General features: G+C 57.9%; 1 protein-coding gene across 1 annotated transcript; it reads left to right on the top strand.

Annotated features, from left to right (window-relative positions):
* The first annotated feature begins 1,284 nt into the window (after positions 1-1,284).
* On the top strand, positions 1,285-13,682 carry WNT6 (Wnt family member 6). The gene is made up of 4 exons (XM_032637922.1): positions 1,285-1,458; positions 10,418-10,638; positions 10,866-11,200; positions 12,867-13,682. The coding sequence occupies exons 1-4, from the start codon at positions 1,379-1,381 to the stop codon at positions 13,326-13,328; spliced, it is 1,098 nt and encodes a 365-aa protein (XP_032493813.1). The 5' UTR covers positions 1,285-1,378; the 3' UTR covers positions 13,329-13,682.
* Positions 13,683-14,426: the final 744 nt, after the last annotated feature.

Below are 14,426 nucleotides of genomic sequence, written 5' to 3'. Positions count from 1 at the left end.
CTGGCCTTTGCTGTGGAATGTCCTGCACCACCTGTCCCTCGGCACCCCTGGGGCACACGGGGCCAGAAGGAGGAGCAGGGACTACAGCTCCCTGCCAGCCCGCTTGGTGTGATGAATGGAGCTGTCCTTTCCTCCCCACGGGGCCTTTGATCTCCCCCCCGTGGGGAGGGGACCAGGGGCATCAAAGACATTTTTGTGGCATTAGAGAATCAGATAAACGCCATCTCACCTGCAGCTGGCCCTCCCACCCCCTCTGGCCCCGGCCAAGTTGGGGGGAGCAGCCTGAGGCAGGGACCCACGGACCCACGAGGCCCGGTTGCAGCGAGTTCTGACCCTTCACTCTCTTGGAAGTCTGCAAGCTCCACTCTGTCGCTCGCCTACACGTGCGAGCGCTGGATCGCAGGCCATAAAGAGGTTCTTCTTGCTGTGTCCTCTCCCCTCCGCACCTCCTCCCCTGAACTCGGGCCTGATGAGGCGGGGGCTGGGGAGGAGAGTGGAGGCCTAGCGCTTCCTCCCGTGCTCAGGGAAAGGCTGAAAGAGGGGCGTGCGGCGCGGAAGCCGGGTCCGGTAAGAGGTGACCCCTCCGGAGTGTGCCCATCGCGCCTTCGAGTTCGACACCCCTAGCCGGAGCACCCAGCGCCCGGGGCCAACTTCCTCTCCTGGCCCCCGCTCCAGCATCCCACTCCGCACCGCCCCCCAACCCAAACTCCCTCATTCCTGGGAAGTTTTCTCTCTTTACAGTCAACAAACCTGTCAAACGTCTCTCTTCCAGCCCGTCCCCCATTCCTCAGCTCCTTTTCCTTCCCCCGCTAACCCTTCTCCACCCTACTTCCCCGCCCCTCCTTGCCCCCGACTCCGGGCGGCGGCCGGGGGCTCCCAGGCGGTGAGAGGCGAGGTGAGGGGGCGAGGCGGGCGGGTCCCCCAGACACGAGCGCGCTCGGGCCCCGCCCCGGGACCTCGCTCCCACCCTCCGCTGAGCTCCGCGCCCGCCACCCCGGGGCGCTCGGCTCCCTCCCGAGAGTCCCGTCGCCTGACTGTCGCAACTGCCACCCCCACGGCCCCCCTGCCCCCCGCCCCCGCCCCGGCCCCGCTCCCCTCCCACCCCCACCCCCGGCTCTGATTTCTTCTCCCGAGCGAGCTCGGCAGGAGACACAGGCGCTGGCTGCCCCGTCCGCTCTCCGCCTCCGCCGCGCCCTCCTCGCCCGGCATGGGCCCCCCCGCCGCCGCCGCCGCCGCCGCCGCCGCCGCCGCCGGAGCCATCGCCTCCCGGCCGCCGCCGCCGTCGCCGCGCTCGCCCTGAAGCCCGGGCCCCCGCGCGCACCGGCTGGCCCCGCAGCCTCGTCCCCTGGCCGCCCCGGCCCGCGGTAGAGCTGTCACGATGCAGCCGCCCGCGCCCTCCCGCCTGAGGCTGCTGTTCCTGCTGCTCCTGTGTCCGGCGCACGTCGGCGGACTGTGGTGGTGAGTACTGCGTCTGACTGTCCCCGCGGGGCTCCTGGAGCTCGAAGGTGGGGACCTCGGGACCGATAGTGGGGCTCTGAATTGCGCTCCTGCCGCCTCCGGGCTCTACCTGTGCGCAGAGCCCAGCCGCCGGGCAGCTGGAGAAGTGAGGGGGAGGTGCGTGCCGCTCCTGCCAGCCTCCTCCAGGGGCACTTCTGAACTGCCACTTAGATATGCCCACACACCCCCGCTCCCCCCTTACATTCTACTGTGTTTCCTTCTCCTGTGTCCCACCCCAGGTTATGCGCCCAACCCAGGTCACCAAGGAATTGGCAGATGGGTAGGAAAGACATCGGGGAGACGGGCAAGATCTGTAGTCTGAGATCCGAATAAAAGAGTCTGCGAGGAGGGCTTTGGATTTAGGGGAGGAGGGCTGGATTTGGGGAAAAGAGGGGAGCCAGGTGGGAAGCCACAGGCAGGAAGACTCAAACAGCTGCCTCTTCCCCGCCCTGCTTTGCCCACAAACCCACCAGCTTCTGTCTGGGCTCCTCCAGAGTGGGCGGTAGGGGCGGGAAAAGGAGTGTAAAGGGGAAACCGAGTCAGAACCTTAGCTTTCTCTACTTCCTCCTCCCCGACCAAAGAGGAGGAAAGGCAGGAAGGGACCCAAGCCTATGCCCTTCCATATGTAGGGGTCATGGGTGAAAAAATGTGCAGCTCGGGACGTACTGGGAACCGTGGAGGGTCCTGGAGGAAGGGAGGGAGGCCTGGCCAGCCAAGGGTTGGGGACGTCTTCCCAGACCTAGCCTCTCGACTTGGCCCTAGCTAGAGCAGACGCCTAGGCAGCTAAGGTTGAGGGAACTTTGAGTCTTGGGAGGTGGACAGAGGCTGGGGAGGTGGGTGCCCGGCCGGGACCGCTCAGAGATCCGGATCCCGTAGACTTTTTTTTCCTTCTCAGTCTCAGGAGCAGCAAAGACCCGCCCGGAATAGTTGTGTTTAGAGAGGAGGGACTTGGACAATACCGCTGGTGCATCAGCCAATCGTAAGAAGGCAAGGTCTTGTCTATTTGCATATCACAATGTCACTGGCTGGATTCTCTACCCTCCACTCCTCTCCCACCCCGGGATTTGGAAGAAGGGGTGGGGCAGGCAGATCCTTCTCTTCTAGGAAGATAGCTGGATGCCCACACAGGGAGCTGCTGGCCACCATCCCACTTTCATGATGTGGGAGAGAAGTCCCTCAGGGTGTCGCTGAGGGGACAAACTGAGGACGACCGAGGTCCTGCCTAGGGAACATGCGTCCTTTGATCCTCACTTAGAATAATGCAGTAGCAGCTTTGAAATAGAGGGACCTGAGATCTAACCTCCCCCATTTGTTAAGCCTGTGACTTTGGGCAAGCCACTTCTCCCTGCTCCCAGATGTCTCAACTGTAGAACAGGGAGTCAGTCCCCCTAGCTGGCAGGTTCCATGGGAGGATTATGTGGGATGACCTACAACATAATTGGACATTAGGAGGTGCTGCTAAATGTAAGTCTCCTCCTCGACACCCCAGGTTCTGTCCAGAGTCCCCATGGGTGAAAAGGGGGATTAATTTAAATGTAAAATCCAGGGTCCCCAGCAAAATTTTGTAAAGGGATCTCTATCTCTTGTTCCCCATGCACACCTTTCCTAACTTTGCCCTTCCTCAAGGTATGGGGACAGGGGTCTCTCCCTGATGGCTGTTGCCTTCCCTTCCCCCTGCCCCATTTGTCCCAATTTTCTCATCCTTCCAGTTAAAAATACCACTTCCTCCATGAAGCTGTCTCTCTGTCTTCCCTCCCTTGCCTTCTCTGTGCTCCCACTGCACTCCATGCATTGGGCAACTATGCCAGTTATGCATTTTACTGACAACCATCTCCTCTTGGGTCTCTTTTCCCTGCTCCTGGAAGGCCAAGCGTTTGTCTTTAGGGCCCTGAAGACTGAAGGTGCTGGGGACAGTTTTATGGAGTGTTGCTGAGTTCATCTTTCTGGGGTTTGTATCCATGGGGGTTCCTTTGTTTAGGAAGGGCTGTTGGGTGGGAGCCACACCAGAGGGAGAGAGACTTGGTCCCTTGGAGACTGACCCTGAAGCTGGAAAGCAGGGAGTGGGGGAGGAGGTGAGGAAGGCAGGTGTGGGAGAACACAGAGGCCTTCATGGCCACAGCTGCAGGGAGAGCTGGGTGAAGAGTGAGGGCTTGGGATGATAAGGTGTCTGGCGAATGCCTCACTCAGATGCTTCTGAGAGGCTCCTGTCATTCCTTGCCCCCCACCCTGGAGGCTTCACCATAAGTAAGAGCTTCTTCAGGCCAGGAGATTCTAGGCTGCTCCCTGATGTCTAGGACTGGTTTGCTGGACCTCTTCTCTCTGCTTCTCAGAGAAGCCAGGCCAGAGCTCTAGTGGTGGACAGGAAAGCAGCTGGCCTCGCAGCAGCCCACTGAAGTCCAGGCTGACATTCTAGCAGCAGCCAGGCTGGGAGGAGACAGGACCCCAGGAACTCTGAGCGACTGGACTGTCCTGGTCAGGAAAGGAGGGTTCTGGAGGAGAGCGGCCCAGGCCCTAGAATAGGCTCAGGGACCTGGCTCCAGGTCCCAGAGAAGTTTCCCTTCCACTTTCTTTCCCCCTCCCCCATCTTCTCCGATGCAATGCATGCTTTCTAAACTCTGCCTCTGGCCTCTGTCTGTCTCTCTCCCATCTGTAACCATATCTTTGTGAATTGCAGAATCCCAGATTCCAGGACACTGGCCAGGCTCTCTTGAGGTCATCTTGTCCAGCTTACTGCCTCCAGGCCATCCAGCCTATGCTCTGGCCCTGACAGATCCCGTTCTGGTCATCAGCTCCCATCTCTCCTATCCTGCTCCCTGCCCCCCTTCCATCCTCCCCCGGGAAGTTCTTCTCAATGTCCGACCCATCTTTATTTATACCTCCAATCAGTGGATGTAGAAAATAGCTCACTCTCACAGAATACCCAGATCAATCTCCCTTCTTCTCCCTTCCTCTTTCCTCTTTCTGTTTTATAGTTTCTATGAAAGAAACTAACCCTCCCCTTGTTCCACTAGGAAAAGCACCACTCAGTCTCACTCCCTTCCCCCATCTCATCTTGCCTCCCTTCCCTATGGAAACAGGAACAGACGCCTAGGACAGCCTCACCTCTGGTCCCTCAGGGAAGCAGGGAAAGGACCCAGGCTTCTTCCCGACACCCCAGATTTCCAGTTGTGACCCCCCTCACCCTTTCCCATCCCCTCTTCCTCTGGGGCCCCGACCCTTCATAGGCACTTCTGTGGCTGGCCCCCACAGACTCAGGATGGTGCGGGGGTGGGGTGGCCATCCAGCACCCCCTCCAGGCCTCCCGCCTTGGCAGCTTCCCCTGGAGGGAGACAATGGGGCTGTGAGCAGAAAAGGGCAGGGGCAAAAGGAGGCTGGCTCGGTCCAGGCCAGAGCATGCCCTGAGCCCACCAGAGTCCTGGCACTGTGACATTTCCTGCGGGGTGCAGCCCCCTCCTGCCCCGTTCTCATCAGAAGCCAGGAGTTGGTGGGGGGAGGTCAGCGGGAGGCTTGATCACCAGGGCCCAGTGAGGGGGATTCCAGAGTGTGTACTTTGATGGAGAAATCCAGCTGTGGAGGGGATGAGGCGAGGGTGGGGCGGGCAGCCAGGCCTCGGTCAGGCTGGCAGTAGGGCACCCAGCCAGCCAGAGCAGGAGGCGCTGGGGAACGCAGAAGCCGGCCCCTGGGGGCTGGAGAGGGTGCCCTCTAGCCTGAGCCTTCCTTCCTGCGGGGGGCAGGCGGGGGGTGGGGGGGGTGAGATCTTGGGTGCTTCCCCTGGACTGCCTGAGGAGGAGCTCGGGGAGGGAAAGGTCGCTGGGAGGGTTCTTCACCCACTTTCCACCTGGCCTCTTGGGCTGGTTTCTCCAGCTCGGAGCCCTCTGTTTAATCCAGAAATTAGATCTAGAAAGGACTTAGAGATCATCTGGTCCAATCTTCTCACTTACAGTGAGAACTCTAGCCAAAGCTCAGGGACAGGAGGTGACTTGCCCAAGGCCCCCCAGAATGCAAGTTGCTGAGGGCTGGGACCGGGAGCCCACCTCCTGCTGAGTACCGCACCCTTGTGTGCTGTGGGGCTCAGGAAAGGGGTACAGGGCCTTCCACGGGCCCCTTCTGCTCCCCCATCCCCACCCTCACACAGTGCTCCCCACCTCAGCGTGGGAGAGCAGAAGGCACATGACGGATGCTCACCCGCATATCCAGCGGATGGTCACTGTGTCCATGCCTTTGCCTCCCACAGCCCTGACCAATGGGAAGCCCTCTTCTGCAGTGAAGTCATTCAGGGCAGGAAAAGCCCCTGCCTCTTTCAAGAGCAATGAGGAGGAGAGAAGTGTGAGGAGGTGGGAAGGGCAGCACCCAGCACAGGGCAGAGAGAACCAGATTGGGCTGGGGTGGTGGGGGGCCGTGGGGAGGCAGGGGTTAATGGAGCTGGGGCATCACTGGCTTTGATGTGGTGGTCGGGGAGTGGGGAGGGACGGGGGGAGGGGAGCAGTAATTACCGAGTTAGACAGAGCAGGACAGGACAGGCGGGCCGGGCACAGGCCCGGGCCCAGCTGCCTCAGCCGTCAGGCAACATTTTTCTGCCCCTTCTCCCCCACCCACCTCCCCCACCCCTGTGCAGCCCCCGCCCACGGCCCCAGGGCTCAGGGCTCCCTCTGCTGGCTCTTGGGAGTGAGGGTCAGACTAAGGAGCGTGGGGAACTAGTTGGGGGCTGGCTGTGAGACCAGAGGAGCAGGCATCAGAAGGATCTGTGGTCCTCTCGGCCTCAAGAATCCACCGACCAAGGAGCGCTCCATGGGGAAGGGAGGGGTCCTGGAGGGCGCTCCTGGTCCACGGGCTGGGCTGACAGGGGAGGAGGAGACACTGGGATCCAGGCTAAGTAAGGGCAGAGAGTCGGAGAAAAGCATGTTCTCAGGAATTCACAAACGCTCCTGATTGCCCGTGCGCTGTGCAGGCCCAGGAGGTGATTAAGGGTGTGAATGGGAAGACAAAACACTTGTGGAAGTCCACTCTCTGGACAGGCTCTTTTCACAGGTAACCTGGGAAGTAGGCAGGTATTATTTATTTCCATTTTACAGTTGACGACACTGAGGCTCAGAAGGTTAAGTTTCATCATCCATTCCACCAATGATAAGTGCCAGCTTCCCTTGCTCGGGACTTGCTGACATCATAGAACCAGCAAATGGCAGAGCCCAGATACACACCCAAGTCCGATGGATCTTCAAACCCCTGAGTGTGTTCTGCTGATGACGTTTACTTCTTCCTGAGGGCCTTGTCTCGAGTGAGTTCATATCTAATTGGAGAGAAAGGACAAGAAAACATGACAAAATAATTATGCCCCTCGCAGCATAACAACCCCCCCCCCAAATGAGTGCCACTTGGAGCGATGCAAGTCGGGAAGGTCAGTGAGGGCTGGGGCCCAGGGGAGGCTCCTTAGAGCAGGTGGGATCTGAGGCGAGTTTGGAGAGATGCTGGGTGAGATTTTGATGACTTAGGGGTGGCGAGGGGCGGCTCTGAGTTAGCCAACCCTGCTCAGAGTAAGGGCTATGTGGAGGATGGCATGCGAGGCCACACGGGGTATCCGAAGACCACAGGTGGCCGCTTCCTCCAGTCCCTTTGGTTTTTAAAATATTCACCTAAATTTCTCACAGCGGGGATCCCTCCACTGAGTGGCCAGGGTCAGTCACCTCTCTTCTCACCGTGCTCACCTGTACAATAAGTGTGACGTGGGTGGAGCTGGACTAGAGTATCTCTGACATTCTCTTCCGCCCTCTGAATCCAGGGATGGAAAGGTAAGTTAGGCCAGAAACCCAGGCCTCCAAGGCTTAGATCTACAGATGTTGTCAGTAGGAACTGGCTGCCCCCTGACCAAGGTCCCTGGGAGGGAGATCTTGGCACAGGCCGTGCCAGCTAGAATGGCCAAACCCAGGCTTGTCCCATCTTGTCTACATACTGATTTCTTTTAGGGCTAGTCTTGTTTTTTCTATGCTGGAGTGACTATTTGTTTAGGATCTCAGATCCTACATGTTATATATTATATATTTCCTACCACCACTGTGCTCCCGTCACCGCCCCCACTCCAAACACGCAGATGCTCCCAAACGGGCACATCCTCTCTGGGCTGATCTCAGACGGATGCTAACTCAGAGGCCCCGACAGCAGAGTTCATTCCCTAAGGAAGCAGAAGGGAAGGAAGGAGGGTAAAGGAAGAAGGGAGATGGGGGAGTTCTTTCTTGATGCTCTTAAAGATGGTGTTAAAGTTAGACGGGATATTCAAGCCTCTCTCGCCAACTCCTCATTTTTCTGAAGCCCAGAGAGGGAACTGATTTGCCCAGAGTGGCTCAGCTCACCCAGAGCTGACAGAGACCAGGGTACAAAAGCGAGGCCTGTTGTTTTGCCCAGTGCTCCTCTGCCATCCCCTTCAGAGTTTCCTTTCCTGTGATTGAAGATGGGAGTGAGGACAGGAGGGCAGGGGACAAGCTAGTCCCTTGGGGTTCTAGCCGCTACTATTGCCCATCCCTCCTCCTGACTGGCTTGTAAACAAGCCTAGTTCCCAGGCAGCCAGCCAGCCTGGGGAGCCAGACCCGGACCAGAAACCGACTCTGGGGCAGCCCCTCAACGCTGTGAAGGGCCAGCCAGCCCCACCTCCTGGAGGGCCCTGCCTCTCATGCTCCTCTCGCTTCCTCTCCTATCTCAAGCTCCTGGGAAAAAGACAAGGTCAAGAGGTGTTTCCCTCTCTTGCCTGTGTACCCACACCGTCTCCTGCTTTCCTAGTGCAGGAGGAGGGAGAGGAGACAGATAGGGTAGAGTAACCTTGGGAAGATAAGGCCGGTCAGCCTTGGGAAAGCAGGGAGTTAGCAGAGGGCAGGATTGGGGAGGGGAGAGTGGGGAACTTAGCGGCATGGGGGTGGGGCGGGGAAGATGGGTTTGCAGGGCCCCAGACTCCCAGGTGGAGTTCTGGACATGCAGGTGGCAGAAGAGGAGCTGGACAGCTGTGGGCAGGCCCGCTTCCCTGCCTCTGAATGCGGCGGGGGAAAAAGAAAATGTCTGAGGAAGCTAATTAGGAGTCATGAAACCACATGTGGACAGGGGCCTGGGCTCAAGTGAGGACCTTCTCCTTAGATGGCTCATTCATTCATTCAAAAACATGTATTAAATGGTATTCATTGTAGTATTATAGTAATTGCTCATAATGTTCAAATTTTCATTAAAAAATGGGAGGGGGGAATACAAATTAAGTAGCCAAAAATCTGCTGTGGGAGACAAAAGAAAATGACAGTCCTAACTCTCAACGTGCTTGCTCCATAGTCTTATCTGCCGACCTTGTACAACCATGCTGGAAGCTGCCCCCCAATCCTTTTTGTAATGAAGTGGGATAAGTAGGTGGAAGGGGGAAGGAGAGAGAGAGAGAGAGAGAGAGAGAGAGAGAGAGAGAGAGAGAGAGACAGGTAAGGACAGGGTTGGGGCTGGACCTTCCCAGGCTACAGTTGGAACGCAGTGATGGGCAGGTCCTAAGCATGGAGGAAGAAAGGTCTGGACTATAAGTCTGTCCACTGAGGAGAGAACCTTGGCTCCTGGACTACTTGGGTAGGGGTGATGACAATAACCTGATAGGGTGGTGGTGTGTGTGTGTCACAGGGGGTGGTAGGAGATCTTAAAGGACTGAGCTTACACATCTTCCTGCAGCCACACCTTCAAACATCTCACTCCTCCGTGTTGAGAAGTTCCAGCTTAAGACCTAAATTCCTCCTGCTGCTACTTAAGCCCATTACATCTCCTTGCTCTGGGGCCAGAACGTGCCTAGTCAGCACGTACCTACAGAGCAAATGGGGACAGTGGGGCGGATGCACACGAAGGCTAAACTGAAAGTAGGCCATCTTGACCTTTGGCACCTATCCACCAGCATTTTCCTCATCATTTTCCATCTCTTGGTGCTGCTTCTCCCCACCCAAAATTTTATTCTGCCTTCCGCTAAAGGATTTTTGAGTGGCTTCAAATTACCCTCAGCCCCCAAATGCTCAAATAAGAGCAATCCAATTAAAGTGGTTCCACCTGGGTGTCAGTACCTAGCCAGTATAACCTTCAGGGGTATGGTGTATGGCAACCAAAAGCTTGTCTTGCTGCCATCCTGCTCTGAAAAGGTCACAGACCCTGGAGCAGGAGAAGGGTCAGTGTCACTTACTTTACAACAATGCTTCAGAGACTCAGTCCCCAGTTCCTTCCTCCTGCTCTCCTGTTCAGGGAAACAGGGGATATCAGGGCGGGAGGGCCCACTTTAGAGATCAAAGCTTCACCTTCCTATTTGACAGAAAGAGAAATCTGGGCTAGAGAGAAGGTACGACTTTCCTCAGAGGCTCCATTCCCTAGCCACTCTAACATCCTGTGTCTTTCTATATCTCTGGGATTGCCACTACTTTTCTAGCATCAGAGCTGATCAGCTGACACATTTCCAGCTTGTGGTCCACTAAGACCAGATCCTTCTCTGTCACTGTCTACTTTTCTTTGGTATCTCTTTATGATATATACTTTCTTTTCTTTGACAGCCTTCTTGATCTTTCTTCGGTTAATTTCCTCCTTGTCTCCCTTTTGGGCTAGGCCTGTTGAATTTTAACTGTGGCCTACCTGGTGCCAGGTGCCTTCACTTTGAGTCAAATTCCTATAAGGATTTATTCATGAAGATGTACACAGAGGGTTAATACTGAATCCTTGCTCTATAGCAATTTCAGTCTAGAACCTAATTAAGAGGGGACACACAAATGGAATAGTAAGAGAACCAGACAGGATAATCTGAATTTCAGTTGTGGGGAGCTGGTGGGTGAAGAGGCATGTCGCAGCTCCTGGCTGTGGGCTGGGCAGGGCTGGTCTCCCTCCCCCTCACCCAAGCTCTTTGAGTTACACCCCTGATCTGCTGTTCTTTGCTTCCCAGGGCCGTGGGCAGCCCCTTGGTCATGGACCCTACCAGCATCTGCAGGAAGGCACGGCGGCTAGCAGGGCGGCAGGCTGAGTTGTGCCAGGCCGAGCCAGAAGTTGTAGCCGAGCTAGCGCGGGGCGCCCGGCTAGGGGTTCGAGAATGCCAGTTCCAGTTCCGCTTCCGCCGCTGGAACTGCTCCAGCCACAGCAAGGCCTTCGGGCGCATCCTGCAGCAGGGTCAGTGTGGGGAGGAGACCAGGAGGGGGCTGCTTTCTCTTCGCTGGGGGGTCAGAGGAGAGGGTGGAGGTTTGGGTAGGCTGCCTGAGCCCCACTTCTCCCACGGTTCAAAGGGCACCCTGCCCTGATCCTGTCTCCCGACCCCTCATCACACTGCCTGGCCCACCGCATTCCCCCAGTACCCAGCTTTGGTCCTGCTGTCTGACTGCCCCTCCCCGCCCCCGCAGACATCCGGGAGACAGCCTTCGTGTTTGCCATAACGGCCGCGGGCGCCAGCCACGCCGTCACGCAGGCCTGCTCCATGGGCGAGCTGCTGCAGTGTGGCTGCCAGGCGCCCCGCGGCCGGGCCCCGCCCCGTCCCCCCGGCCTGCCAGGTACCCCTGGGCCCCCGGGCCCCGCGGGCTCCCCCGACGGCAGCGCCGCCTGGGAGTGGGGAGGCTGCGGCGACGACGTGGACTTCGGGGATGAGAAGTCGAGGCTCTTTATGGACGCGCAGCACAAGCGGGGACGCGGAGACATCCGTGCGTTGGTGCAACTTCACAACAACGAGGCGGGCCGGCTGGTGAGTCTGGGCAGGATGTGTAAGGCTGTGTGTGTGTGGAAATGCGTGTGGAAATGTGTGAATGTGGGCAGCTTTGAAAGGATGTGGGAGAGTGTGGTATGTGCGGAGGACTGAGTTTGCGGAAGGGTGTGGGGAAGTGAGGGTGTGAGTGAGGGTATGCAGTGTAGGAGTTCGTTAATGTGTGCAGGGGAGCCAGCATGGCCATGGGGACCACTTGGGAAGATTGGCTGGGGGCCTGGATGGGCATGTGGGAGGGGAAGTGGCCAGCCTAGAAGAGGGAGTTACTTGGGGGGCCTGGGAGGGCCTGGGGCTGATGGCCCAGTGGGCAGGGTAGGGAGGAGACACCCAGGGAAGAGGACCCAGGGCCTTTAGGGACCTAAGGTAGGGAGGACATAGCTCTGAGACAGGACATGTGGGGCAAAGTTTGGGGTAGGTAGGGAGCTGGCTGCCAGGGCAGGGGCAGAGGAGGGAGACAAAGGCTGGGGATGAAAGAAAGGATAGAGGCGAGGTAAAGGTATGGGGTCTGGAGGTAGGGGAGCCGGGAGAAGTGGGGGAGGCCTGGAAATGGACTAAACAGGTCCAAGGGAAAATGGGCTTGGAAAGGAGAGAAGAACGAGAAGTAGATCCTGATGGTAGAAGGGGGTCAGGCAGAAGCCGGAAAGCTGTGACTGAATCTGGGCACTTAACTGGCTGCCCAGCAATCCCAGACCTGCCCCTGTCCAGAGCCCTGGCAGCCTCTCCCCTTCCCTCTATGATGATGAGGGTCCCATGAGCTCCTGTTTAGGGACTAGAAGCAGTCTGAGTCAGATGTTTACAGGAGGCGATGGGGGGAAAGAGAAGGGGCCTGGGAGCCGGAGGGAGATGTACAGGTCTGTAGATCAGGTTGGCCCCTGGACTCTGAGCTTCTGGAAATGATCTTCCTGGGGCGTCTGACCCCTTAAATCCCTAGTGGGGTTGTGAGTCTTCGACCCCAGCTTCAGACATAAATAGTAAATAAAGGGCAGGACTCCTGGGTTCCAGTTCTCAGTAGTGCATCCACAGTGGGCCCTCCTGTACCGTATGCCTCAGTTCTAGGTTGTGCTAGGGACCCCCCCCACACACACACATCCTATGTCTTCTAGGGTTCCGGCCTGAGGCACTGGGCAGGGGGGTGAGAGGGGGACCAGAGAGGAATGTCCAGACAGGCCCACATACCTGTCGGAGAGGGTTGGGGAGGGGTGCCGGAGACAGAGCCCAGGCGGCCTGCTCTGCCTGGGGCCCTGAGGAGCAGGAATGAGGGGGTTGCCCTGGCAGGAGGAATAGGGTGCGAAGCTGCCACCTTCCCCACCCGCCTCCCTCCAGGGAGAATCTCTCCCCTGCTGTCCATTATGCTTTCTCCCCCATTCCCTGGCTTTGGATCCTGGAACCTCTACACTGCATAGTGACCCCCACTCCCCACTTCTCCTACTTCTCCATCATTCTTCCTCCTCCTCTCCGGGCTGTGGGGCCCTTGATTTCCTCCTCCCCACTTTGCGCTCTCCTGTTTTGTTTGTTTGTTTTTGGTCTCTGCTCTTTTCTTTCTTTCATCCACCACCCTCCCCATCTTATTTTCTGTCGGTCTTCTGGGCCTCGCCGCGTCCCGCCTTCCGGATCTGTCTCCATCCGCCCGCGCCTCTGCTCCCCGCAGGCCGTGCGGAGCCACACGCGGACAGAATGCAAGTGCCATGGCCTGTCGGGCTCATGCGCGCTGCGCACCTGCTGGCAGAAGTTGCCCCCGTTCCGCGAGGTGGGCGCGCGGCTGCTCGAGCGCTTCCACGGCGCCTCGCGTGTCATGGGCACCAACGACGGCAAGGCTCTGCTGCCCGCCGTCCGCACGCTCAAGCCGCCTGGCCGCGCTGACCTACTATACGCCGCCGACTCGCCCGACTTCTGCGCCCCCAACCGGCGCACCGGTTCGCCGGGCACGCGCGGCCGCGCCTGCAACAGCAGTGCCCCGGACCTCAGTGGCTGCGACCTGCTGTGCTGCGGCCGCGGCCACCGCCAGGAGAGCGTGCAGCTCGAGGAGAACTGTCTGTGCCGCTTCCACTGGTGCTGCGTGGTGCAGTGCCACCGCTGCCGCGTGCGCAAGGAACTCAGCCTCTGCCTCTGACCCATCGCCCGGCTCCCCAGACTGCGCGCAGAGCCGCCTCTCGGCACCTGCGGGACCTCTGGGCGCCAGCAGGGGGCGTTGCCAACTTTCCCCTGGGAAAGTCCATCTCCCAGGCCTCTCTGGAAACTGTGAGGCGCTGGGGCTTGAGATATACGCCCGCTCATCAAGGCCCAGGGCACCGGAGAAGCCTCCAAGGGGCGCTCCCGGGGGCTTCTGGGGGAGACCTTCTCTCTCCTTGGCCCCCAGATAGAAACCAAAGAGCCAGTTGCTAGGCCTCGGGATGCGGGGCTCCACAGAACTGCTGGCCATGGGGTGAGTGGGTGCATTTAGTATCAATAAAAATATTTAAATCAATAGGACTGGGCCCATAGTTTGGAGGAGGGCTGCCATGGGGACAGGCTCTGAAAGGAGTGAGTAAAGGGAGATGGTTGTGATAGAACTAGCCTCTCAGGGGTCATCACCCTGGTTCCCTATCTTCCCCCTACCGAACTGGGCTCTTCTGGCAACGAAGATTACCAAAGCTCTCCCTTGGCATTCTTCTTGTTCTCTCTAGTACACATCTAGGGCTTGAATCTGCAGGCTGGGGGAGAACTAGGATGCCTCTTTAAAGGAGCAGACTGAGAGGGTCTAGAGAAAGAGGACCAGAACCTCCGGTGGTGTACTCAGTTCTCACCACAGCCCTTGTCCTAATTTTGGGGCGGGGGTGTGGGGACACCTTTATCTTTCTGTTTCTGTGGCCCCTGGGGAATTCGAGGGTAGACTTTTAGGGCCACCCAAACTCATAGGATTAAAGCACTTTATAAACTGTAGAATGTGATGAAAATGTTATTAGCAACATCAGATTTTGTTACCATCAAAACTAACTTCACCCCCATTCACATTGAAAAGACTGCCCAGAATGGCATTTCCAATCACGCTTAGAGGGAGATGAAGCGAAGTGGTCCCAAAGTTTCTCTTGGCATCCAATCACATTTCCTTCTTTCTGATTCCTCTCAGAAAGCTGATGGTGAGGGTAAAGGGACAGAAGAAAGATTTGGGGTTCTGGGTTCGCCAGAACTGGGCCTCAGGCCTCCATCTAACTCCAGAGAGAATGAGAGA

Source organism: Phocoena sinus, chromosome 7 (genome assembly GCF_008692025.1).
Source record: "Phocoena sinus isolate mPhoSin1 chromosome 7, mPhoSin1.pri, whole genome shotgun sequence".
Taxonomy (NCBI): Eukaryota; Metazoa; Chordata; class Mammalia; order Artiodactyla; family Phocoenidae; genus Phocoena; species Phocoena sinus.
This window is presented reverse-complemented; position numbering and strand designations above follow the sequence as displayed.

Excerpts from the sequence above, each read along its gene's own strand:
- WNT6 (XM_032637922.1), top strand. The coding sequence starts at position 1,379 with ATGCAGCCGCCCGCGCCCTCCCGCCTGAGGCTGCTGTTCCTGCTGCTC. Across the intron at positions 10,639-10,865 it reads CGGGCGCATCCTGCAGCAGG|ACATCCGGGAGACAGCCTTC; the intron begins GTCAGTGTGGGG and ends CCGCCCCCGCAG. Across the intron at positions 11,201-12,866 it reads ACAACGAGGCGGGCCGGCTG|GCCGTGCGGAGCCACACGCG; the intron begins GTGAGTCTGGGC and ends TGCTCCCCGCAG.